Consider the following 26,551-nt stretch of genomic DNA (forward strand, 5'->3'; position numbering starts at 1 on the left):
AAAAAAATAAAATAAAAAATAAAAAAATAAAAAATATATTAGCCCTGCCCAGTGTGGTTCAGTTGATTGGAGCATCATCCCGTACACTGAAATGTTGGGGTTTGATTCCTGGTCAGGGCACATACACAGATTGCAGGTTCAATCCCTGGTTGACATGCACATAGGAGGCAACCAATCGATGTTTCTGTCTCACATCATTCTCTCTCTCTTTCAAAAAATAATCAATTAAAGATCCAAATTGCTGGTCAAGATGGTGGTGTAGGTAAATTCAGTACTCGCCTCCTTCCACAACCACATCAAAATTACAACTAAACTACAGAACAACCATCATTCAGAACCACCTGACACTGAGCTGAATGGAAGTCCTATGACTACGAAATTAAAGACACCACATCCAAACTGGTAGGAGAGGCGGAGGCACGGACAGGCTGGTCCCACAGCCACGTGTGGCAAATAAAAACCAGGAGGATACCTCAGCTATGAAGGTCCTCCCTGAGAAGCAAGGGGTCCCCATCCCATACCAGGCACCCAGCTCAGAGTTCCAGTGCCAGAAAGAGAATCCTCATCACTTCTGGCTGTAAAATCAGCAGGAACTGAGGCTGAGGGAGGCTGAGGCTGCTGGAGCCCCAGGAAGTTTCTCTTCAAGGGCCCGCACACGGTCTTACTTGAACTTGCTCCTTCTGGGCTCCAGCATTGGGGAGGCAACTTAAAAGGCACCAGAGACATACGGGGAAGAACATAATTGTTCGGCATTGGGGCGAGAGCTGGAGGGGCAGCTTTCTCCTGCACAGACTTACTATGGTAGGCTATTGTTCCTTTGGTGAATACTTCCCCAGGTCCATACCGGGGACTCCAGCAACCTGGCTCACAATTTCTGCCCCATCTTGGTGATTCCCTGAGGCCCTGCCCCACTCAACCTTCTGGCCCATCCAAGCTGTTTCCAGTGGCTTTACCATAGGATTGGCCTGTTTTGGATCCTGCTTCAGAGTTTCCTAAAATCTCTCAAACAAGTAGCATCTGGGCTCGACGAAACAAGTAGCATCTGGGCTCGACGAGCCCCATATCTCACGTTAAATGGCCCCAGGCCTGGAACTAGAAGCAGCCAGCCTTGGTTCACAACTTGGCCTTTTCCTGGGCACCTCCAAGCCCAGCACAAGAAGCAGCCATCTGCAGATAACTTTGTAGCTTATGCCTGGTGGCCCCAGATAGCACACAGGCAGTGGCTGACCTTGCCCCAGAGCCAGCATACCCAGTAAACAGCTTCAGACTACATAGACCCACCACCACCCAACCACCTCCACAAGTGACACACTCAATGAGCAGACTCAGTGGGTACCAGAGCCCTGATGAAGTAAGCCTTGCTCTGTGTGGTGTGCCCCTACACAGCTGATCTTCTAAGGCAGAGCCCAGTGGTCAGTGAGCACAGCCAGTTCTTGCAGCTGATCAGCCTAAGTAAATCCCTCCTGTTGACGTGTCAACAGCAATCAAGACTCAATTACAACAGAAAGGTGTACAGTCCACAGTAGGGGTGTGCCTCAAGGGCCCAGCTGGGGTGATCAGGGAGGCTGTGCCACTGGATCCTACAGGACACCTACAATAATAGGCCACCCTACAAAACCTAGGAGACATAGCAACTCTACCTAACACACAGAACAATCACAGGGAAGTAGCCAAAATGAGGAAACAAAGAAACATGTACCAAATGAAAAAAAAAGAATAAAACTCCAGGAAACGAACTAAACAAAATGGAGATAAGCAATGAATCAGATCTAGAGTTCAAAACACTGGTTATAAGGTTGTTCAAGGAACTTAAGGAGACCTCCAAGGAACTTAGAACATCAACAACACAAAAAAGGAGCAGTCAGAAACAAAGGATGCACTACTAACTGAAACATAGAATAATTTACAGGGAATCAATAGTAGAGTAAAAAAAGGCAAGAAGCAAATCACCGATTTGGAATATAAGGAAGCAAAAAACACCCAATCAAAACAGCAAAAAGAAAAAAGAATCCCAAAAAATGAGGATAGTGTAAGGAGTCTCTGGGACAACGTCAAGTGTGCCAACATTCGCATCAAAGGGGTACCGGAAGGAGAAGAAAGAGAACAAGAAATTGAAAACCTATTTGAAACAATAATGACAGAAAATGTCCCTAACCTGGTGAAGGAAACGGACTTCCATGTCCAGGAAGCACAGAGAGTCCCAAACAAGATGAACCCAAAGAGGTCACTAAAATGGCAATAAATACATATCTATCATCAACAGAATTTATAAATAAAATGAGCAAGCAGAACAGAAACAGACTCATAGATACAGAGAACGTTTTGGGGCTGGGGGAATTGGGGGAAGATGAAGAAATTAAGAAGTACAAATTGATTGTTAGACTGATGAACCTCAAAGGGAAGGGGGAGGAAGCGCAGGAAGAGATAAACCAAAGAACCTCCATGCATATGTGTATAACCAATGGACACAAACAATAGTGTGAGGAAGGCAGGAGGGGGGCAAGATTGGGAAGGAGGGCGTCAATGGGAGAAAAAAGGGGGACATCTGTAATACATTCAACAATAAAGATAAATTTAAAATAATAATTAAAAGTAATAAAAAATAATATTGAATATGTCTCAATTTCTTCATTAGTAAGTTAATATTTCAGGTATTTAATTATTCAAATTACAAACATGCTTTAAATTATTCACCTTTCATAAAACAAATTAGTTACTAACTGAACTGCGTAATTTTCAGTTATTTTTTATAAAATGATGTAAATTATACATGTGAAATTAATTAGGAACTGTATAACTTCTACTTTCTATGCATAATTAAATACTGATAACCTTCAGTGGGATTTCCTTATTTGGGGAATTTTTAAACAAGGCTATATATACAGAGTTTTAAAAAATTTTTTTCTTTATTGATTTTCACAGAGAGAGGGAGAGGGACGGTTAGAAACATCGATGAGAGAGAACATCGATTGGCCACTTCCTGCATGTGCCACACTGGGGATTGAGCCCACAACCTCGGCATATGCCCTGACCAGGAATTGAACCAGCGACCACCTGGTTCGTGGGTCAACGCTCAACTACTGAGCCACACTTACCGGGCAAGAGAGAGTTTTTTAAACAAAATATTATCCTACATGGTGAATTTCTAAGGGTTTAGATTATCCACTGTCTTTTAGTACCTAACTCTTCAGAATTACTTCCATTCTTCTATTATTTTATAATCATTCTTTCCTATCTCCTTTACTTGCTACTTGAACACCTAGCCCAGTAAGTTCTAACCAGCGCCTCGGAGGACTGGAGAAAGAAAAACTACTTTTTCATTTATATTGCCTTTTGACTCTCGTGATCAAGAGGTCTTCTAAGTCACAATTAACTGAAAACAGTCAGTATTGTCTGTTTTCAGTAGCTGACAGAAGAGATGGGATTGGCTTAAAAGAATTTTAGTTTAAAAGTTTATAAGAATTTTAGTTTGAATAATGTTCTATAAACCTTTTTAAAAACTTAACAGAAATGGACACAAAATCAAGGGCATAGTAAATAGCATTCATTCTTACCCATAATGCTATATGGACTTGAAAGTAGTTGTGTGTACTTGTACAAGTATTCAGTAAAAATTAAATGTTCTGATATCTACATTTTCTTGAGAATATTTCACGTTAATTTAGCTCCTAAATCAGTTTGAAGATTAAATTTTCAGTTAGCATTTTTTAAATATGCTTCAAAAGATGCCCGGCTAGTGGGGCTCAGTGGATTGAGCGGTCCCAGTTCGATTCCTGGTTGGGGCACATGCCTGGGTTGCAGGCTCAATCCTCAGTAGCAGGTGTGCAGGAGGCAACCAATACATGTTTCTCTCTCACAGTCATGTTTCTATCTCTTTCCCTCCCTCTCTCTCTAAAAAAATAAATAAAAACATATTTAAAAATATATAAATATGGTTCAAAATATAACAGCAAGAAAGCTAGAGATGAAAATTCTTAAAATTTGCTATCCTTAATACGGGTATACCTCAGAGCTATTACAAGTTCAGTTCCAGACCACTATAAAAAGCAAGCATCACAATAAAATGAGTTACATGAATTTTCTGGTTTCCCAGTTCATATAACAGTGACGTTTACACTATACTGCAGTATGGTAAGTGTGCAACACCATTATGTCTACAAATATACATACCTTAGTTAAAAAGTACTTTATTGTTAAAAAAAAAAAAAATACCAATCATCGTCTAAGCCTTTTGGAAAATGGTACCAACAGACTTGCTAGACCAGGGTTGCCACAAACCTTCAATTTTTTAATTATAAAAAAGCAATAAAGTGAAGTGCAATAAAACAAGGCATGCCTGTACTTCCTTATGGATATGGTGAGTGTGGTATAAATTAGTATACTACTTAATACTACATTGTCCTTTTAGTAAAAAAAGGTGTCTGATACTAAATCTTCGTAAGTCTGTCTTGTATTTCAAAATGTTTGACATTTAGAGAATGGGTTATTACTTTGTTTTTGTTTTTAAGTATTTCTTCCCAATACATAGTTGACAGAGTCAATGGAGTTCCCATTCTTAGATTCAAATTTGGAATAATTTGGGGCACAGACTGAGGTAAATAGCAGAGCCAACAGAATAGAAAGAAAAAAGCAAATACAAATCAAGTATTATTTTTGAGACTCTCAGAAGAATAAAGAATCCAAATGGAAGATAGCTCAGAAATCATCAAATCAGTCCTATCATTTTATAGATAAGAAAAATGTATAGTTCAAAGAAGCCAAATGCAGTCTGATACTGTATTTCTTACAATAAAGTCTTTAAGAGATTAAAAGAGGGAGGAGGGAGGAGGAGGAGGAGAAGAGGAAGAGAAGAAGGAGAAAGAGGAGGTGGAGGAGGAGGAGGAGGAGGAGAAGGAGGAGGAGGAGGAGGAGGAGGAGGAGGGGAGGAGGAGGAGGAAGAAGTCGTCAAAGTCAAATGTCACATGTCACATGAGGGGGAGAGGGGAGGGGAAAGGAAGAGGGGGAAGAAGGAGGGAGAGGAGGAGGAGAAGGAAGAGGAAGAAAAGGAGGAGGAGGAGGAGAAGGAGAAGTAGTCAAATGTCACACAAGTCAACTGAAGAATCAAGTTGAAAACTGGATTCCCCTACCTTCTTCCCTCCCAATCCTACTCAGTGTTCATTCCCACTAAAATGGAGAAAAGAGCTAGAGTATCAGAAGGCTGAAAAGTGATATGGTTCTTACCCAGGAAACAGAAAAAAGATATTGATGAGGAAAGAAATCAAATAGCTCAGATATATGACATCAACTAACTCTGAACCATTCTACCAGACAACCCTTATGACAATTCTTGACATGCAGTACCATTCCAAAAGCATGTGATCTTATCTTTGACTTGACTGAACCTCCACTTCTTTGCTTCTTCAATTCTCCAAAACTAGTATTTTTGCCCAAATTGTAAAAAACAAATTCTGGTCTCAAGATAACTTAAGAACCTTCTAGTTCCCTCTAAATACATAATATTTTTAATAAAGCATAATTATAATAAATTCTAAGTACCAAACATTTGTAAAACAAACACCCGAAGTATTTTAGAGCAAGGGTTTGCAAACTATAGCCTACATGTCAAATCTGGCCCAAGTCTGCATTTATATGGCCCACAAGCTAAGAATGGTCTTTACATTTTTAAATCGTTATTTGAAAACAAACAAAGGGGCCCTGGCCAATCTTGCTCAGTGGTTAGAGCACTGGCCCATAGACTGAAGAGTTGTGGGTTCAATTCCAGTCAAGGACACATACCTTGGTTGAGGTTCGGTCCTCAGCCCTGGCTGTGGTCATGAGGGAGACAACTAATTCATGTGTCTCTCTCACATTGATGTTTGTCTTTCTCTCTCTCTCTCCCCCTCCCTCACACTCTATCTGAAGATGAAAAAATATCCTTGGTTAATGATTAAAAAGAAGAGCCCGGCCAATGTGGTTCAGTGGTTGAGCCTCAACCCATGCACCAAGAGGTCACTGGTTTGATTCCCAGTCAGGGCACATGCCTAGGTTGTGGGCCAAATCCCCAGTGGGAGTCATGTGAGAGGCAACGAATCAATGCGTCTCTCTCACATCAATGTTCTCCCCCACCTTCCTCCCACTCTAAAAATCAATGGAAAAATCCTCAGGTGAGAATTTAAAGAAAAAATAGTAACTTACTTCCCTATCAAAATCATGGAGAAGATAACACTCCACAAAAAGATATGGTGTGGCTTAGTTAGTTGCAGCATTGTCCCATACACTGAAAGGTCTTGGGTTCGATTCCCAGTCTAGGCACAAACCCAGGTTGTGGGTTCAATACCCAGTCAGGGTGCCTCATGCTGGAGGCAACCAATTGATGTTTCACTCTCACATTCACATTTCCCTCTCTCTCTCAAATCAATAAAAGCATGTCCTTGAATGAGGATTCAAAAAAAGAGATAGAAACAAAAAATAATGAGTTTGTATTTTCTAAATCATACATGTGAGTTAGCTCACATGATAAAGATTGCCAGCAGCACAGATTGCCTGTGTTTACTAAGTATTCCTCAAAACAAATAGAAAAATAGTATGGTCTCACTTGTGAAATATGATTGATTGACGATTCCATTCTTCGTAGCTGGGATGCCTGGATATCCAGCATCTGCAGTACATTGTTGGCCAAGGTATTTATCAGATAGGCAACACTTGCTAAGGACTGGGTAGTGTAGGCTTTGGTTTCTTCTAGGGCTCGCTGCTTATCTGCTGACTAGGAAAAAAAAACAATCATTAATTCAAAAATAACCCATTTTATCAATCTAATCAACAATACCATTCATCAAAACAATTCTGTTGCTAAACCTACACACACTAGCAAAAAATGTTCTGAAAACTAATTATCAGTATCATGTAAAACCAACAACTAAACTACTAAGTTCACTAATATTTTAATGTTGAATAAATACATCTTTTTACAAGTACGAATACAATCCTGAAGCCATTATTTAAAATATGAGATCCAGTGGATATTTTGAGCAATAGCAGCAAGTATATAGCTTCTAAAGTCACTGTTTAGAAAGGTAGCATTGATTTGAATGTAAAAATTCTGGCCTACTTTTTCTATTGTCCTGAATTCCTCCTCTCCTTCCATACTAACATGTGAGATGTGGGTATAATGTAATGTCTGAATACAGTAATAATAATATGATAATGATAAATAAAATGATAAAGTAAATATAAATGGTACTAATCATAATAAATAAAAATAAAAATAATGAAATGACTCTTTCTTCCCAAGCATTTTAAGTGTTATAACTCTATGAGACATAAATTGTCAAGTCCTAAAAATCTACATGAATAGCAGAGTACACAGTAAAAAGTGATTATTTCCAAGGTCCCAGTGCAAAGCAATAATAAAGATACATATGCGATGCTGCTAACTGCCAAACACCATCTTCTTTCCCCAGTTCTGTAGAAAGCTATGGTTCAGCAGAAAGTACACAAGCCTCTGAATCAGATACCTTTTTTCTTTTTTTTTAATTTTTTTTTTTTTTAATCCTCACCGGAGGGCATTTTTCCATTTTCTGTTCAGGTAGAGTGGGAGGGAGAGAGAGGAACAGAGAGAGAGAGAAACATCGATGTGAAAGGGACACATCGAGTGGCTGCCACCCGCACAACCGACCAGGGCCGGGGACAAACTGCAACCGAGGTACGCGCCCTTAGCGGGAACCGAACCCGGGTCTCTCAGGACCGCAGGCCGACGCTCTAACCGCTGAACCAAACCGGCCAGGGCAGATACCTTTTTTCTTAATGTCAGCTCTACTATTTACTAAAACATATCAACTTAAACAAGAGACAGTTTCTCAATCTCCTCAATTACAAAGCAGAGGAAACAAACTTCTGTATCAATTATTCTAAGTAGCTGTGAAACTCAAATAAGATAATGACTGTAAAACCACTTTCTAAATCTACAAATCATTATATATAATAGTCATTATCTCTTTGAATGGTCACTAACTTTTCAAAGTCCATTATATCCCAGTTTCCTCTCTCCCACACACTACAAGAGTCAATCAACAACCCCCTAGACATAAGTTTTGCCAGGGAGAAAAATTCTTTTGAAGCAGCAGTTAACAAAATAATCAAATGATATCACTTTAACTTGAAAAGAGTTAAAAATCACTGTATTAACTTTTTTTCTTTTCTAGTCTAATCAATAATCTCAGTCTTATCAATGCTTGAATTAACAAAGAGTTGCAATCAAATTTGGTTGAGGATAAATACTTTCAAAAAACACCATACAGATTCTGGTTGTGCATGTAGAAAACCTGGAAGTCCTCACTCCATTCTAACAAGTAAAAAGCTGAAAATACTGGGGAAAAAATCAACTTTTCTTGAATTCACAGTAGAAATCAGTAAGTCATTAACACTTTGTAGACATTATTCTAAATCACACTATTTACTATAGCAAATAATGCAAAATTAAAACACTTCATTAGTATGCTTCACAGGATCAAGGGGACAGATATCTAGACAGATATAATTATTATATATTTTTTTTAAATTTATTAATTTTAAAGCCCTGGCCAGTTTGGCTCAGTGGTTAGAGAGTTGGCCTGTGGTCCAGAGAGACCCAGGTTCCGTTCCCGCTAAGGGCATGTACCTCGGTTGCAGTTTGTCCCCAGTACTGGTTGGGTCGTCTGGGTGGGCAGCCACTCGATGTGTCCCTTTCACGTCGATGTTTCTCTCTCTCTCTCCCCCTCCCACTCTATCTGAACAAAAAATGGAAAAATGTCCTCCAGTGAGGATAAAAAATAAATAAATAAATAAATAAATAAATAAATAAATAAATAAATGTTTTGATTTTTAGAGAGGGAAGAAGAAAGGGGGAGAGGGAAAGGAAGAGGAAGAGAAGTAGGGAGGTAAAGAGGAAGAGGGAGAGAGAGAGAAAAACTGATGTGGGAGAGACATATCAATCAGTTGCCTCCCACATGTGCCCCAACTGGGGACGGAAAACTGCAACCGAGGTATATGCCCTTCACTGGAAATCAAACCTGAGACCCTTCAGTGTGGTGGCTGATGCTCTAACCACTGCTCAGGGCTCAATGTATCTGTTTTTATATTGATAGTACTTAAGATTGTTTAAAAAGCAAGTATTATTAATATTAATCACTTCATGTTTTGCCTTTATTCCTAGTGCATGTGTGAAATCATGTAGCTGATTGTTACTGCATCAAAAGATATGAAAGGCCCTTATATTAGGTGGACTTCATGTATATTTACTTTTCCATGGAATTTTAAGGACCCTATAATGTAAAATGTATAAAGAAAAATCTAAATAAAGATGCTTTTTGTGGCTGACTTAAAATATCGATGTAGGCCCTGCCTGGTTTTGCTCAGTGGTTAGAGCATCAGCCCAAGGACCAATGAGTCGCGGGTTCGATTCTGGTCAAGGGTACATACCTCAGTTGTGGTTTGTCTCCAGCCCTGGTTGGAGCTCTGCAGGAGGCAACCAGTTGATATGTCTCTCTCATGTCAATATTTCTCTCTCTCTCCTATCTGCCTCTCTCTCCCTCCCACTCTATCTGAACAAAAATGGAAAAATATCCTTGGGTGAGGATTAAAAAATAAAAATAAAAAGATTGATGTAGGTCACCATAAAGCAGGTGTTCAGGACATCACTCTTCTGCATTAAAGACAGAGGAACATTCTGAATTTATGTCCACACAAAAACCTATATACATGAATGTTTATGGTAGCTTTATTCATAATTGCCAAAACTTGGAACAACCAAGATGTACTTCAGTAGATGACAGGGTACATCACACAATGGAATATTATTCAGCACTAAAAAGAAATGAGTTTACAATCCATGAGAAGACATGGAGGAACCTTAAAATGCATATCACTAAGTGAAAGAAGCCAATCTGAAAAGACTACATACATTGTAAGTGCAACAATATGATGTCCTGGAAAACGCAAGACCATGGAGACAGTGGAAAAGATCAGTAGTTGCCAGCGGTTGATTGGGGGAGGGACGAACAGGTATAGCAAATGGTATTTTTAGGGTAGTGATAATACTCTGCATGATATGCTAATGATGAATATGTGTCATTATACATTTGTCAAAATCCATAGAATGTACACCACCAAAAGTGGACCCTTTGGGTGATTATGATGTGTCAACATAGGTTTATAAATTGTAACAAATGTACCACTCTGATAGGGTGTTGAAATCTCTGTACTTTCATCTCAATTTTGCTGTGAACCTAAAACCTTTGTCATTCATGACCTTACACAGTAATACAAATCATTTTAAAATCATTTAAAAGTTTTCTTGCCCTGGCCAGTTTGGCTCTGCAGTTAGAGCATCGGCCCATGTACCAAAAAGTCTAGGGTTTAATTCCAGTCAAGGGCATGTACCTTGGTTGTGGTTTGGTCCCCAGCCCTGGGGGTCATGCAGGATGCAACCAATGGATGTCTCTCTCTCACATCGATGTTTCTCTTTCTCTCTCTCTCTCCCTCCTTCCCCAACTCCCTCCCTCCTCCTCTATCTGAAGATAAATGGAAAAATATCCTAGGGTGAGAATTAAAAACAAAAAAAAGAAAAAATGTTTTCTTAAAATACTAACACAAGATAAAGAGACTGGATAGCAAACTTACAAGTGAATAAAATATAAAAGTGCTTCACTTCTAAATACCTACCTTCATATGTACATAATCGTACCAGAATATATAGAAAGACAATATATATACACATATTTTAGAATAAAGACTGTGTATTGTTTTAACTATACAGAAGAAAAATATTCTTTCAGATAAAGTATAATTTGGGACCTTTGCAGATTCTACAAATGACAGAAACTGCAGGCAGAATATTCTCAAATTTTTCAGTACACAGAGATTTAAAAGACTCAATGTAGCAAGATGCCTGTCTATGCCCTGCCCACCACACACACAGGCACCACTCCTCAACACCCAGAGCCACACACAAAAGAACTAGGCAGAAACTTAGACTGAAAACAAAACTCCTTATGATTTTTCAGTTATCACGAAACAATTATAAATGAAACAAGCCTGCCATAACAACCTTCCCAATAGGGTTTTCCATCATAAAATGTGATTTGGAGACACTTTACTGATAAAATTAAGATGTCACCTACAGGAAGTCAGGTGAAAACGTAACCAGAGAAAATTCATCTATCAATTTGGGATTTAGAAGACGTTATAAATGTATATGGAATTGAGGGAAATATAAAGGCATGTGTAAAAATCTGATGGTGATTTTTATGAAAATCTTTATTTAACCTGTCATAGTGGATCACATTTTTGTCTGAGAAGCATTCCTGCATCTTGATTAAAAAGGGGAAATAAACAGCTCCTCCCACCGCATACCCAGCATCTGACTTACACTAGGCAAATTTCAATACTTTTACCCACTCTAGGCCAGAGTGAGTTTGTTCAAGAGACAGGACCACGATACAGAAACCTCCCTGGATTTTGGATTTTTCAAACTAATTCCAAAAGAGAGACTTTCATTTTTCTCTTATCTCAGATATATGAGGTCTGAAACACATGTAAGGATGGCTCTCAGTGCTTGGAGTATGCCTATCTGAAAGGATGAAACCAAAATGCAGAAGGTAGCAGAAATAAGAGACACAGTCCTTGATTCCAGTCATTTCTGCTTTTTCACATAGTTTAATTAGTAACTACTAGCAAATTCACATTTTGTAAATTTAAGTTTGTTCAAATTGAGTTTCTGTCACTTGAAACCAAAGAATCCTAAAACACTTAAAAGTGTTACTTCTAGTAGTTTAATGTATACTGGCTTCAGTTCTCAATAACATGACACCTTTAAACTAGTCAAGCTGGCCCTGGCCAGATTGGTTCAGCGGTTAGTGTCGACCTGAGGACCGAAGGGTCACAGGTTTGATTCTCTATCAAGGGCATATATATCTTGGTTGCAATCCCCAGCCCCAGTAGGGGTCATGCAGGAGGCAACCAATTGATGTGTCTCTCTCACATCAATGTTTCTCTTTCGCTCTGTCTCTCCCCTGCCCTCCCTCCCTCCCTCCTACTCTCTGAAAATCAATGGAAAAATATCCTTGGGTGAGGATTTAAATTTTTAATTTTTATTTTAAAGTGACCAATCACAAGTGTTATAATAGTACCTATTTTAGACTAGAAAAAAATGAGCTAATTTGTTAAATCTGACATGAAATTTGCTTTCTAAAGGCAGACAAGCTCACCTTTACACATTCATTTTTAAAAAACATTTCATATGGCCCTGGCCAGGTGGCTAAATTGGTTGGAGCGACGTCCCATACACCAAAAGGTTGTAGGTTCGATTCCTGGTCAGGGCACCTGCAGGAGGCAATCAACAGCTGTTTATCTCTCACATCAATGTTTCTCTCTCTCTCTCTCTCTCTCTCTCTCATCAATAAAAACATATCTTCAGGAGAAGATTAAAATAAAATTCCAGATGCCTCCTCCTCCCCCAAAAGAGAGTCAGAGTATAAGCATAAAAACTCCTGCAATCCTTTTAATGCTATCCTACTGTATCACAAATAAGATTAAAATTTTTTAAATAACAATTTTAAAATGTTATAAAATATGGCAGAATCATAGTTATGCTTAGATTACCCCCACACACACACACACACAAGCCCCATTAAAATGACTATAGAGACATTTTAAATGGAAACAAAACCACAAAAAAAAAATTTAGAGGCTCAATCCAAAAGGTCCAAATCTGACTAATAAAAAATACAAGAGAAAACAGAGCAGAAACAACCATCAAAATCATACAAATTAATATAAATGTCCATTAAATGTACTCATCAATTGTTTAATACAATTAATGCAAGAAGACCCATAGCTCTCAACAAACATCATGAGTAGTAAATGATTTGACAAGCTTCCAGACAGGAAGAAGGTATAAAAAAGCATATACAAAGAATCAGGAATCAAAATGGCACCTGACTTCTCAAAAGCAACACCAAAAACTAAAGAAAATGAAGAAATTTGAAGAATGCCTTCACAATATGAGAGAAAATTATTTCCAACCTATAATTCTATGTCTAGTCAAACCATTAATCTGATGAAAGTTGAATAAGATTTTCAGCACATAAAATGTCAATTTTTAAAAAACTTTCCATGTATTTTTTCCTCAGGAAGTACTGGAGGATGTGCATCCTCAAAACAGAAAGATAAGGAAGAAGAAAGCATAGAAAACAGAAAATAAGATCTATATCAAAGAGGCAACAGAAGTCCAAGATTGATACTAAAGGAAATTTCTGAGATGAGAGCTATACTGTAGGACTAAAATATTAATAATCCAGATAATCCAGATTGGAGAGGATAGCAAGGTGCTCCACGGAATAGGTCTCCTGTAGGCAGAAATAAAACTGATACTCAGAGACAATTCCCTATGGGTGTTCTACATTTCTGTACATTATGTAAACAGAGGCACTGGTTGCCTAGTTTTAGACTATCTGTTCAAGAATGGCTTACAGAATACAGTCTTAGAAGACAGAAAAAGCATCTCTCTCTGAAGCAAAGGGCAGGCATGCTTACTAACCAAGATAAAAGATTCAAGTTCCCTAAATTCAGGCTTCCTCCCAGTAATACAATCCAATGCATATGCAGGTATCACCTGGCACTCTTCATATCACACAGAAAATTGGGGTTTGGGGAACAAGCACAGTGCAAGAAAATGCTAGTATTCTGACTAATGCTATTTCTGCAAGTAATAAAGTCCTATGTCTCTGACCCAGGAGTCTCATGTCTTCTGCCATATCAGCCATAAAACTGTGGCTGGCTAAACTGTTAGTCCCAGATAGCTTTGAATTTCAGACCCTTCACAGCTCTTGACAACTGACAGATTACTGAAATGTTTTAATATGTTGAGATAAGATTTATACATCCAGAAGAGTTTCAAGATCTATTACAGATAGAAACATAATTAATTGAGTCAACCAAAAATGAGGTAATTTTTAACTCTTAGGAGGAAAAGAAATTTGTTTAGTAAGTATAATCAGCCCAGCTGCTGTGGCTCAGTGGATTGAGCATCATCCCATGGACTGAGAAGTCCTGATTCAATTCCTACTCAGGGCACATGCCCAGGTTGCTGGCTCAATTCCCAGCGGCGGGTAGGGAGACGTGAAGGAGGCAGCTGATTCAAGTTTCTCTCTCACATTGATGTTTCTATCTCTCTCTCCTTTCCTCTCTCTCTAAAAATATCAATAAAAACATATTTTTAAAAAACTATTTTAAGCCCTGGCCGGTTTGGCTCAGCGGTTAGACAGTCGGCCTGCGGTCCTGAGAGACCCGGGTTCGGTTCCCGCTAAGGGCGCGTACCTCGGTTGCAGTTTGTCCCCGGCCCTGGTCGGTTGTGCGGATGGCAGCCACTCGATGTGTCCCTTTCACATCGATGTTTCTCTCTCTCTCTCTGTTCCTCTCTCTCCCTCCCACTCTACCTGAGCAAAGAATGGAAAAATGTCCTCGGGTGAGGATAAAAAAAAAACAAAAAAACTATTTTAAAAAATATAAAAGAACAGCCTATTCTTAAAAAAAAAAAAAAAAGTACAATCACAGTCCACTGTATGCTTCAGCTGTGAATACTTAAATACATATAATGAACATACTGAATAAATCCAAAATTGGTAAAAGTTATGTTGAGAAGTATAAGAAAGCAAAGTCACCATTTGTCATAGAATGTCCAAAATATTTTGACATGAGCATGAACATATGGAGATAAACAACAGAATAAACAGATGAGTTCAAAGTGCTTCTGGCCAGAGAGAAATCAGAGGTAAAGGGGTACTTTTTTTTGGGGGGAGGGGTTTAAATTGGACATTCAGTAAGACTGCAATGATGGAAATAATCAAATCTGTGCTATTCAATATGATAGTCACTACGCAAATGTGGCTATAGAGCACTTGAAAGGTAGCTAGAAAAAATATAAAATTAAATTTTAAATTTAAATTTAAGTAATCATATTAAGATCAATATACAAAATCACCTGGCTGGGTGGCTCAGTTGGTTGGAAAATTGTCTCGTACACCAAAAAGGTGGGGTCAATTCCCAACCCCAGTCAGGGTCGTGTGGGAGGCAGCCAACAGATATCTCTCCCACATCAATGTTTCTCTCTCTCTTCCTCCCTCCCTCCCTTCCATTCTATCTGAAAAACAAATGGAAAACATATCCTCAGGTGAGGATTAACAAAAAAAAAAAAAAAAAAAAAAAAGCAGCAGCACCAGCAGCAGCTAAATACAAAGACCACACAATTCCATTTATATGAAATGCTAGAATAGGCAAACCTATAGACACAGATAGATAGATCTGTGGTTACCAGAGGACAAAGGGAGAGGAGGATGAGGATATGACTAATATGAACTTTCTTTATGGTGTAATGAAAATGTTCCGAAATCAGAGAGTGGTGATGGTTGGACCATTTTATGAATATACCAAACAAACATCACCCTACTGTGCACGTTAAATGGATGAATTTTAGAGTATGTGAAACAGATCTCAATTCAAAAAATTTAAATGGCCAGTAACTACTGTATTGAATATCACAGACATAAAAAAGTGTTTATATTCAGAGGCCACCTTCTATGAGCAAGGGAGACATTTTTTCTTAAGCTATTTGGGAGTAGGAATTAAGAAGGAAGGGGAAGCAGACATTTAAAAATAGCAAAGAAGTGCTAAACATGTGGACTGTAATTGCTCAAAACTTTTGAATATAAATTCAGCAAGTCCAAAAGCTGTGCCCCAGGGACAGATGACTTCAAAAGAATGTTTAAACTCTATTAGCATAAGCTTCAAGATTTATGAAAATAACAACACTACAAAAGCATTTCCTAGACTATGCTGTGGTCTTTATTAATAGCTGTTGGGCCTCCAAAAATAGGACTAATCGTTTTGTGAAATACTATGTGTAAGTAAGTTAAACAGGTTTCTTTACTTCAAGACTTCCCTGAACATTTTAAATGATATTGTGCTTTGTAGGTTCAAACAGGCACATTATGCAGTGTCCACATTACAACACAAATATTTTTACATATTATGCATGTTAGTTTGGGAAATACTGGACTAATCATTGTAATATATGATTACAATGGCTCTGTCAGCTTCAAAGTTGTATGATTCTTAGAAACTAGTTTTGCTCCACTTCTTTATTCTTCAGTTTGGTTTAGCATAAAACTAGTGCCCTGGCCGGTTTGGCTCAGTGGTTGGAGCGTCAGCCTGTGGACCAGAGTCCCGGGTTCAGTTCCCGATAGGGGCACGTACCCCCCAAAAAAGGTAAACTAGTAATTGATTAAAAAATAATCAGTTAACTCTATATAAATATTGATATATTCCCCTAGGTTCTTAACGTTCTAGTCCTAAAATATAAAGATATGAAATGAACCTCTATAATATTCAAAAAAGGTCAGGAAGTAATCCACATTATAGAATACAACTACATACAAGTTAACTAAAGCCTAAGTACATACAAATATTATACAGGCATAACTACTGTGACATTGTGATGTTAACTACTGATCCCTTCTACTTAGGATATCAAAACAGAAGGAATATTGCCTGTTCTAAGCAGGAATTTCCTCTATTTTATTGCACTGATTCCAAAACATAGTCCATTTCGATATTTCCTGAGTATCTAAACCAAGTTACTTCTCTGTGAAGTACATTAGCACTGCAAAGAATTCAGTAGACAGATTCTTTTTCATCCTTAAATTTATTTCATGTTTAATGGAGGTAACAAACTATGCAGCAGGCTTAGGGTGTTCAAATGCTACACATTCAAAAAAAAGGGCTGGCCTTTGGTCAGATCCTGGGAGAAAAGGTGCAAGTCCTTGAAATATCTTCCTGGTAAAAGAAAGAATCTCTGTACACCTGGTGCCTAGGGTCACATCAGATAGTAATGTTAAACAATGTGATTTATAGTGAACACCTATTTCATTCACCAGAGCCTCTGGAATCAGTATGATCTCTCAGGGTAGGGGCCAGGAACCCTAGAGCTAAGATTAGTTACAAGGGAGCTCCATGCCTACATGACTGAGTCCCAATAAAAAGTGCACACACCAGGACTTGGGTAAGCTTCCCTGGTTGGCAATATTCATTCATATATATATATATATTTTTTAAGCAAAGATTTTTTTATCTCTATTTGACACACTAAAAAACAAAAGAGATATGATATCAAAGAAAGGTATTTTCATCCCAAATAAAAGATGATACAAAGGGGCCATATCTAGGACAATTTTAGCATCAAAATAAGTAATAATAAAAATGGATTATAAACCAATGAATAAAATGAGCTGAAAGTTTAATAAAGAATGGGATATATGCACAGTATCAGAGTATCCTCCAACAAGTATTTATTAATTACAAAAAGAAATATTTCAAGAATAACTTCATCAGTGGAAAAACCTGTCAGACACAACTGTAATTAAGTGATCAAAATGAGTATTATCAGTAACGGAACAAACTGAAATCAGGACCAACTTGACAGGAAGAAAGAAAATAATACAGCATCAATTCTGATATTCCTACCAAAAATACAAAATACATTAACTTGAATCTAGTCATGAGGAAACATCAAACATTGAAGGATACTATTTAAAAAAAAAAAAAAAAATACTGCCTATAATCCTTAAAAGTGTTATTATCAGGAAAACCAATGAAAAATGAGAAAATAAAGAACTATTCCAGACTGGAGGAGACCAAGAGTCATGACAATTAAATACAATATATTTCTGAACTGGATTCTTTTTTTTTTTAATCCTCACCTGAGGACATTTTTTGATATTTTGTTCAGATAGAGTGGGAGGGGGAGAGAGAGAGAGAAACATCGACGTGAAAGGGACACATCGAGTAGTTGCCACCCGCACAACCCAACCAGGGCTGGGGACACATTGCAACTGAGGTACGTGCCCTTAGCAGGAACCGAACCCTGGTCTCTCGGACCGCAGGCCCACGCTCTAACCGCTGAGCCAAACTGGCCAGGGCTGTATTCTTTTTTAATAAAGTACATTAGTACAGTTAGTAAAATTTAAATGAGGATATGAGGATTTAATAGTAAAAATATATCGCCCTGGCCGATTTGGTTCAGCGGTTAGAGCGTCGGCCTGCGGTCCTGAGAGGCCCGGGTTCGGTTCCCGCTAAGGGCACGTGCCTCGGTTGCAGTTTGTCCCTGGCCCTGGTCGGTTGTGCGGGTGGCAGCCACTCGATGTGTTCCTTTCACATCGATGTTTCTCTCTCTCTCTGTTCCTCTCTCTCCCTCCCACTCTACCTGAACAAAAAATGGAAAAATGTCCTCGGGTGAGGATTAAAAAAAATATATATATATATCAATATTACTTCCTGATTTTGTTGGCTGTTTTGTTATCAACTAGAAAAATCACACTAACGTGTTTAGCAGTGATAGGACATGAGATCAGTAACTTACTTCCAAATGGTTCAAAAAAAAGTTCTTTCATTTTAATTTAAATTAAAACTAAAAGAAATCCCTTGCTTCATCTAGATAAGTGATATTAAATTGCTGTGAGTTTAAAAAACTGAAGAAAAGTCTCCAGTAACTTTAGGTTTCACCTTAATTAGATTTTGCTCATAAATCTAATAAATACAACTTTTAATTATCCTGTCAACACGTAACATAATTAAGAAGCATGTCAAAAAAAAAAATCTTTCATAGTCACTTCATATAAAAGGCTTGCATATATTATACTTTTTTTTTTTTTTTACCATTCTTCTTAAGCTAATTACCTCCTGCATGCTTCATACCAATTAAAATAATGACTGAGTTTTAAAGACCTTTTCATGTTTAATGTGGAGACTATTACTCACCAGGAATGAATAAATTTGAAAGTACTATACTGAACGTTAATTACATTTATTTTTACTTAAGATGTGATTGTTAAACCTTTTATCTTTCAAATCATTTCTCTTCATGTTAATATACGATCATCTGGTTAATGACCAAATTTTAAATATCTAGAAAGCATCCAAGTTGCCCAATTCTGAAAACATTATGTGAATGTTGCTGACACAACTGGCTGGCTTAAAACAAACTGCCAAACCAAGAAAACTCATTACCAAGATAAATAACTAAATAAGAAACTACCATTTCCTATTTGAAACCTAAGAATCACTATAGTATAAAACGCAGTTTAAGAATAAACCTAAAGTACTTTTAAAGTATAGAATCAATCCACATATAATTTCTATTCCCAGCTCTCCAAAACAGGGACTACTGTTTTTATATCTGTTCTTTCAACTGACCAGAAAGGCTAGCACACAGGGGAGGTCAATAAATGTCTGCTGAATTTGTCTTCCTTTTCCCACGGCACTTTTTCCTTGGGAAGTAATTTCATTATACTAATTAGGAAAAGTTATGACTATCTGTATAGTGGTCCTATTCCCATAGGCTTAAATGTATCTTGAGAACAGGAGTCAGAGTTTATTGATTTCTTTTTAATTCCCTAAGCCACCAAAATCTCACAAAAAAGAATAAGTATTAGTTTAAACTAGTGCAACATTGACCTATGAACAAAACTGGAATAAAATCAGAGTCAGCATATCACCCATCCCATTTTCAGGTGAAAAAAGCAAAAAAAAAAAAAAAAAAGAATTACTATATGCAGAACCGCCAAACTCAAAATTATATCTCGATATTTATACTAAAAAAAAAAAAGTTTCCCACTCAGCTTACTTCTATAGTTTGGCCATGAACCAAACCCTTCACTTTTTTGCTTCCAAACAAACTAACAACAAAAGTATATGATGTACACCATGGATTTAAAGAACAAACCTCCACTTAACTCTAGAGAAAAAAATGTACTACCTAAAGAAAAACTACACAGAGTTAATGCAAATTCAAGCTCAGTAAATAATAAATGAATGACTGAATAAATTTTAAAACCCATGATAGCATATGAAGTGGGGCAGCAAAACCAAGGGTACCAAGTATAGGGTCCACTGTATCAATGTTAAATCTAATACTGCAAGAGTAGAAGATGAAATGTAAAGGAATGACACTTCATGATACATGCCCTCCTTCCTGCCAGAGGTTTACTATTTTATACCTGCTCTCCCAAGAGGAGTAAGCTAGCTCATATTTTCCTACTTTATAGGTCAGTGTCACTTTCCTCAGAGGCAAGATGTTAACAAATAGAAAGTTGGATATGAAAAATAAAAAGAACACAAGTTTACAAAAGAACTTACCTAAGAAAATAAAAAGGAGACAGAGGAGTCAAAGACTTAGACTTTTCTTAATATTTATTAATTGATTTTTTTGAGAGAGAGGAAGGGAGGGAGAGATAGAATCTGATATGAGAAACATTGATCTGTTACCTTCTGCAAGCCCTCTCCGGGGGTTCAAGCCCACAACTCGGGCATATGCCCTGAATGGGAATCGAACCAGGACCTCTCAGTTCACTGGATGACTCTAAATCCATTGAGCCAAACCAGCCAGGCAAGACTTCAGGAATTAAAAAAATAAGAAATATGCTGTATTTATAATTGAACAACTCCAATAAAAGATGAACAGGAAACATCAGATTATTATTTTTTAATTCCTCACTTTCATGCAGTTGATGTGTTCAAGACAGCAACATGTTATCATATACACTATTCCAAGACATGCTTACCAGTGGCTTAGTTCCCCAAACTGAAATATTTTTCTCAAGATACAACAAAGTTTTCTTATTTTATTAGCACAAACCTGGAAAAGATGCCAAATACAAACACAGCATTTGGCAGACTCCTCTTGTTGGTTCATGTCAGCAACACTAAATTTCTCAAAGACTGAAGAAGTTGGGAAGGAACTTATTATTCTGAAATCTTATTTGAAAGCCCATACAGTTACATTACTAGTAAACTTTTATCACAAGAAAACCCTTCTTATTAAAAAAATAAAATTATAAAAATATATATTGTTGCCCTGGCCGGTTTGGCTCAGCGGTTAGAGCGTCGGCCTGCGGTCGAGAGAGACCCGGGTTCGGTTCCCGCTAAGGGCGCGTACCTCGGCTGCAGTTTGTCCCCGGCCCTGGTCGGTTGTGCGGGTGGCAGCCACTCGATGTGTTCCTTTCACATCGATGTTTTTCTCTCTCTCTGTTCCTCTCTCTCCCTCCCACTCTACCTGAACAAAAAATGGAAAAATGTCCTCTGGTGAGGATAAAATATATATATATATATATTGTTCTTTAGTTTTCATTGGAATAAACTTTTACTACCTAAAAGCAATTACTGACTTCCAGTCAAGATGGCAGCGTAGGTAAATGCGGTATCACTTCCTCTCGCAATCCCATCAAAGTTACAACTAAACTACAGAACAATCATCATTCAAAACCACCTGAAATCTAACTGAATGGAAGTCCTACAACTACGGAATTAAAGCAGCAGCCACACTGAGACTGGTAGGAGGGGCGGAGGCAGATGGGCTGGTCCCATACCCACGTGTGACGGATACAAATCAGGAGGACACCTCGGCTGGGAAGGTCCTCCCTGAGGACTGAGGGGTTCCTATCCAACACTAGGTGCGCCGCTAGGGGTTCCAGTGCCAGGAAGAGAAGTCCCCATAACTTATGGCTGGAAAAACCAGCGGGAACTGAGGCTCAGGGAGGCTGAGGTGGCTAGAGCCCCAGGCAGCTCCACTTAAAGGGCCCGCGCACAGAATTATCAGACTCACTCCCTCTAAGCTTGGAGGGGAGGCAGCTCGAAGGGCAACAGAGACATACAGGGAAGAACTGAGCTGTTTGGCACTGGAGCGATGGCTTTCTCCCAGACAGACCTGCTGCCAGAGGCCTTTGTTCCTTTGGTAAGCCCTTCCCTGGGGCGGCAGACACTCCCATATCTGGGACTCCAGCAACCTGGCTCACAGTTTGCCCCACCCTGGTTATTCCCCGAAGCCCTGTCCCAGCCAACTTTCAGGCCCACCCAAGCTATTGCCAGTTGCTTCACTATAAGATTGACCTGTCTTGGATCCTGCTGCAGGTTTTCCTAAATTCTTTCAAACAAGTAGCATCTGGTCTCAGCTAGCCCCATAACTCTCCTTAAGCAATACATAGAAACAAACACAGGGGGGCAGCCAAAAGGAAGAGACAACGAAACAGGTCCAAAATGAAAGAACAGAAAAAATCTCCAGGAAAAGAACTAAGCAAAATGGAGTTAAGCAACAACCTAACAGATGCTGAGTTCAAAATACTACTTATAAGGATGCTCAATGAACTTAGTGAGAACCTCAGTGAACTTAGTGAGGGCCTCAAGAGCATAAGAAAGGACCAGTCAGAAATGAAGGAGGCACTAACTGAAATAAAGAATAATTCACACAGATTCAATAGTGGAGTAGGTAAAGCCAAGAAGCAAACCATCGATTTGGAATATAAGGAAGCAAAAAACACCCAATCAGAACAGCAAAAAGAAAAAAGAATCCAAAAGAATGAGGACAGTGTAAGGAGCCTCTGGGACAACTTCCAGCGTGCCAACATTCGCATCTTGGGGGTGCCAGAAGGAGAAGAGAGAGAACAAGAAATCGAAAATCTATTTGAAACAACAATGGCAGAAAACTCCCATAACCTGGTGAAGGAAACAGACATACAAGTCCAGGAAGCACAGAGAGGCCCAAACAAGATGAACCCCAAGAGGCCCACACCAAGACACATCATCATCAAAATGGAAAATGTTCAAGACAAAGAGAGAATCTTAAAAGCAGCAAGAGAAAGGCAGGTAGTTACCTAGAAGGGAGTTCCCATTAGGCTGTCAGCTGATTTCTCAAAAGAAACTTTGCAGGCCAGAAGGGAGTGGCAAGAAATATTCAGACTGATGAAAAGCAAGAACCTACAACCAAGATTACTCTATCCTGCAAAGCTGTCATTTAGAATCGATGGCCATATAAAGACTTTCCCAGACAAGAAAAAGTTAAAGGAGTTCATCACCACCAAAACATTATTACATGAAATGTTGAAGGGTCTTTTTGAAGAAAAAGATACAATATATGAACAAAAATGGCAATGAATACATATCTATCGACAATGGAATCTAGAAACAAAATGAACAGGCAGAACAGAAACATTCTCATAGATATGGAGAACATTTTGTTGGTTGCCAGATGGGAGGGGGGTTGGGGAAATAGGTGAAAAAGGTGAAGGGATTAAGAACAACAAATTGGTTGCTAGACTGACAAACCTCAAAGAGAAGGGTGTTAGGGGGTGGGAAGAAATAAACCAAAGAACTTATATGCATAACCAATGGACACAGACAACAGTGTGGGAAAAGAGGGAGGGGGGCAGGAGGTGGGAGAAGGGGGGGTCAATGGGGGAAAAATGAGGAACATCTGTAATACATTCAACAATAAAGATTTAAAAACTAGGAAGAAAATAAAAGCAATTACTGGCAAATTGCTTTTTTAAAAATTATTCATTGAAGAAAAAGTTCCCTTTCTATGAATAATAATATGTACAACAGTCTTTACTTATAAATAAATACAAGATGGTAACTGTATGCTCCTAGGTAAGATTCTTTCTAAACGAAGCTTAAGCACATCTGGAAAAGTATAAATCAACAATAACATTTGGTATTTAAAGACAAATAAAATTAGAAATACCTCTAAATTCTTGATTTATAGATTAACAAAAACCTACTCTTCCCATAAGTGGCATGAGGTGACCTCTGAAAATGGTTCGCTATTTACTTAACCCAGAAAACCTCCACAAAATCATGCAAATCAAGAGGTTCAAATCATTGTGTTCACTTTAAGAACCTCGTGAAACTGTCCGGGCCATCAAGGGTATGCATATCTAAAAGCATTTTACAGAAGCTGTGTGTGTACTTCGTCCTTACAATGGTGAAGTTGGTAGGTTTGCCCAGGCATAAACAGTGGGACTGGTTGCAGGGTGGGTGGCCCAAAAAGAGTGCTGAATTTTTGCTGCACATGCTTACAATGCAGAGAGTAATGCTGAATTTAGGGTTTATATGTAGATTATCTGGCACTGAGCACATTCAGGTGAACAAAGCTCCTAAGACATGTCTTAGAATTACAGAGCCATGGGTGGATTAACCCACACATGAGCTCTCCCTGCCACACTAAGATGTTCCTTGCTGAAAAAGAGCAGACTGTTCCTAAATCAGAAGAGGAGGTTGCACAGAAGAAAATGATATCCCAGAAGAAACTAAAGAAACAAAAACTGGGAGAAAATTCAGCATTAAATAGATACTAATAAAAATAAGAGCAGAAAAAAAAATCTGAATATATTAAACTCTGAAATCTAACAAAATAAGGCCATTTGAGAATCTTATGTATTTTCTCTATACTTCTGAAATAATCTGAACTACAATTACAAACAATGGAACATTTATTGACTTTCCTTTCATATTAAAATTTTTCTATATACAAAGTATCCTTAATGAGGAAAATGTTAAAGCACAGATGATCATACATGTAAATAAAAATTCAAGTTAGAAATCCCAACAGGCTAGGTAAGACATCAGAGGCCTTTGAACTGTGCTCCTATACCTCTGCCTTACAGATGAAAGAAACCAAATAACACCATACTCTAATTCAAAGGCAAGAGATATTAGAGTTTCAATAAACAGAAGCACATATAAGTCATGAAAATAAGTCATGGCAACTATAGTTAATAATACTGTACTGCACATAAAAAAGTTACTAAGAGAGTAGATCTTAAAAGTTCTCATCACAAGAAAAAGAATTCTGTAACTATGTATGGTGACACACATTAACTAGACTTATTGTGGTGAGAATTTTGCAATATATACACATATCAAATCATTATGTTGTACACCTGCAATAACATAATACTGTATGTCAACTATACCTCAAAAATAAAAAAATAAGCAGCTGCCCTGGCTGGTTTGGCTCAGCGGTTGGAGCGTCAGCCTGCGGTACAGAGAGACCCGGGTTCGGTTCCCGCTAACGGCACGTACCTCGGTTGCAGTTTGTCCCCGGCCCTGGTTGGTCATGCGGGTGGCAGCCACTCAATGTGTCCCTTCACATCGATGTTTCTCTCTCTCTTCCTCTCTCCCTCCCGCACTATCTGAACAAAAAATGGAAAAATGTCCTCAGATGAGGATAAATAAATAAATAAGCAGTAGTACATAAATGCATCATAGTCTCTCTATATACTCAAATGTCTTTTTTTAAAGATATTTGAATGTACTTTTTTATTTCTTTCTTAACTATTTATTTTTAAAGAAGAAAGGAGGAGGAGAGAGAGAGAAACATCAATGAGAGAGAACATCGAATGGGCGTTTGGCCCACAACCTCAGCATGTGCCCTGACGGGGAATAGAACTGACAACCTCTTAGTACATGGTCAATGTTCAACCACTGAGCTACACTGTCCAGGTACTCAAATGTTTTTTCTTTTTTATCCTCACTGGAGGACATTTTTGCATTTATCTTCAGATAGAGCGGGCGGGAGAGAGGGAGGGAGGAAGAGAGAGAGAGAAACATCCACGTGAGAGAGACACATTGACTGGTTGCCACCCACACGACCCCAACCAGAGCCAGGGATGAACTGCAATCAAGGTCGTGCCCTTTGTGGGAACTGAACCCAAGACTCTCCAGTCCACAGACCGATGCTCTAACCACTGATCTAAACCGGCCAGGGCTCAAATGTCTTAATAGTAACAAGTATTACAACATGTGCAGAGACAAGGAAAAAAACAATGGAAATTCAATTAAATGGTGCATACTAAACAAAACAATTTTGTTGGGGACCAGGGGTGTGTCAGTAAAAATTCTCTTATAAAAACCAGTGCCACAGCCCTGGCTGGGTGGTTCAGTTGGTTGGAGTGTCATCACATACACCAAAAGGTTGCCAATCCAATTCCTTGTCAGGGCACATAACAAAGTTATAGGTTTGATCTGTAGTCGAGGCATGCACAGGAGGCCACCGACTGATGTTTCTTTCTCATATTAATGTTTCTCTCTCTAAAATCAATTAAAAATTTTATGGGCAAAGGACCTGAATAAACATTTCTCCAAGGAGGTCATACAGATGAGCAACAGACATATGACAAAATGCTCAATGTCACTAATCATCATAAAGACGCAAATTAAAACTACAACGAGGTTATCACCTCCCATCAATAAATCACTGGCAAGGACATGGAGAAAATGGAACCCTTCTGAACTGTTGGTGGGAATGCAGACTGGTGCAGTCGCTATGAAAACCAGTATGGAGTTACCTCAAAAAATTAAAAATAGACCCAGGCCAAGTGGCTCAGTTGGCTGAAGCATGGTCCCATACACCAAAAGGTTTAGGGTTCTATTCCCAGTCAGGGCACATACCCAGATTGAGGGTTTGAACCCCCGGTTGAAGCGCATATAGGAGGCAACCAATAAGTGTTTAAATCAATAATAATAATAATAATAATAAAACCATATCCTCGAGTGAGGTTCAAAAAAATTAAAAATGGCCCTGGCTGGTTTGGCTCAGCAGTTAGAGCGTTGGCCCGCAGACCAGAGAGACCCAGGTTCGGTTCCCGGTAAGTGCACGTACCTTGATTGCAGCTTGTCCCCGCCCCGGTTGGGGTCGTGTGGGTAGCAACCA

The 26,551-nt window shown here is 38.5% G+C and overlaps 1 protein-coding gene across 22 annotated transcripts in view; it reads right to left on the bottom strand.

Moving 5' to 3' along the window:
• Positions 1–26,551, bottom strand: part of ABI2 (abl interactor 2) — a 183,063-nt gene that overhangs the window by 61,616 nt on the left and 94,896 nt on the right. For all 22 annotated transcript variants that reach the window (XM_036253532.1, XM_036253519.1, XM_036253530.1 and 19 more), the window contains one exon: positions 6,575–6,742. In XM_036253532.1, the coding sequence (XP_036109425.1) occupies positions 6,575–6,742 (168 nt within the window). The remainder of the gene's footprint in view (positions 1–6,574; positions 6,743–26,551) is intronic.

Source organism: Molossus molossus, unplaced genomic scaffold (assembly GCF_014108415.1).
Source record: "Molossus molossus isolate mMolMol1 unplaced genomic scaffold, mMolMol1.p scaffold_m16_p_11, whole genome shotgun sequence".
Lineage (NCBI taxonomy): Eukaryota > Metazoa > Chordata > Mammalia > Chiroptera > Molossidae > Molossus > Molossus molossus.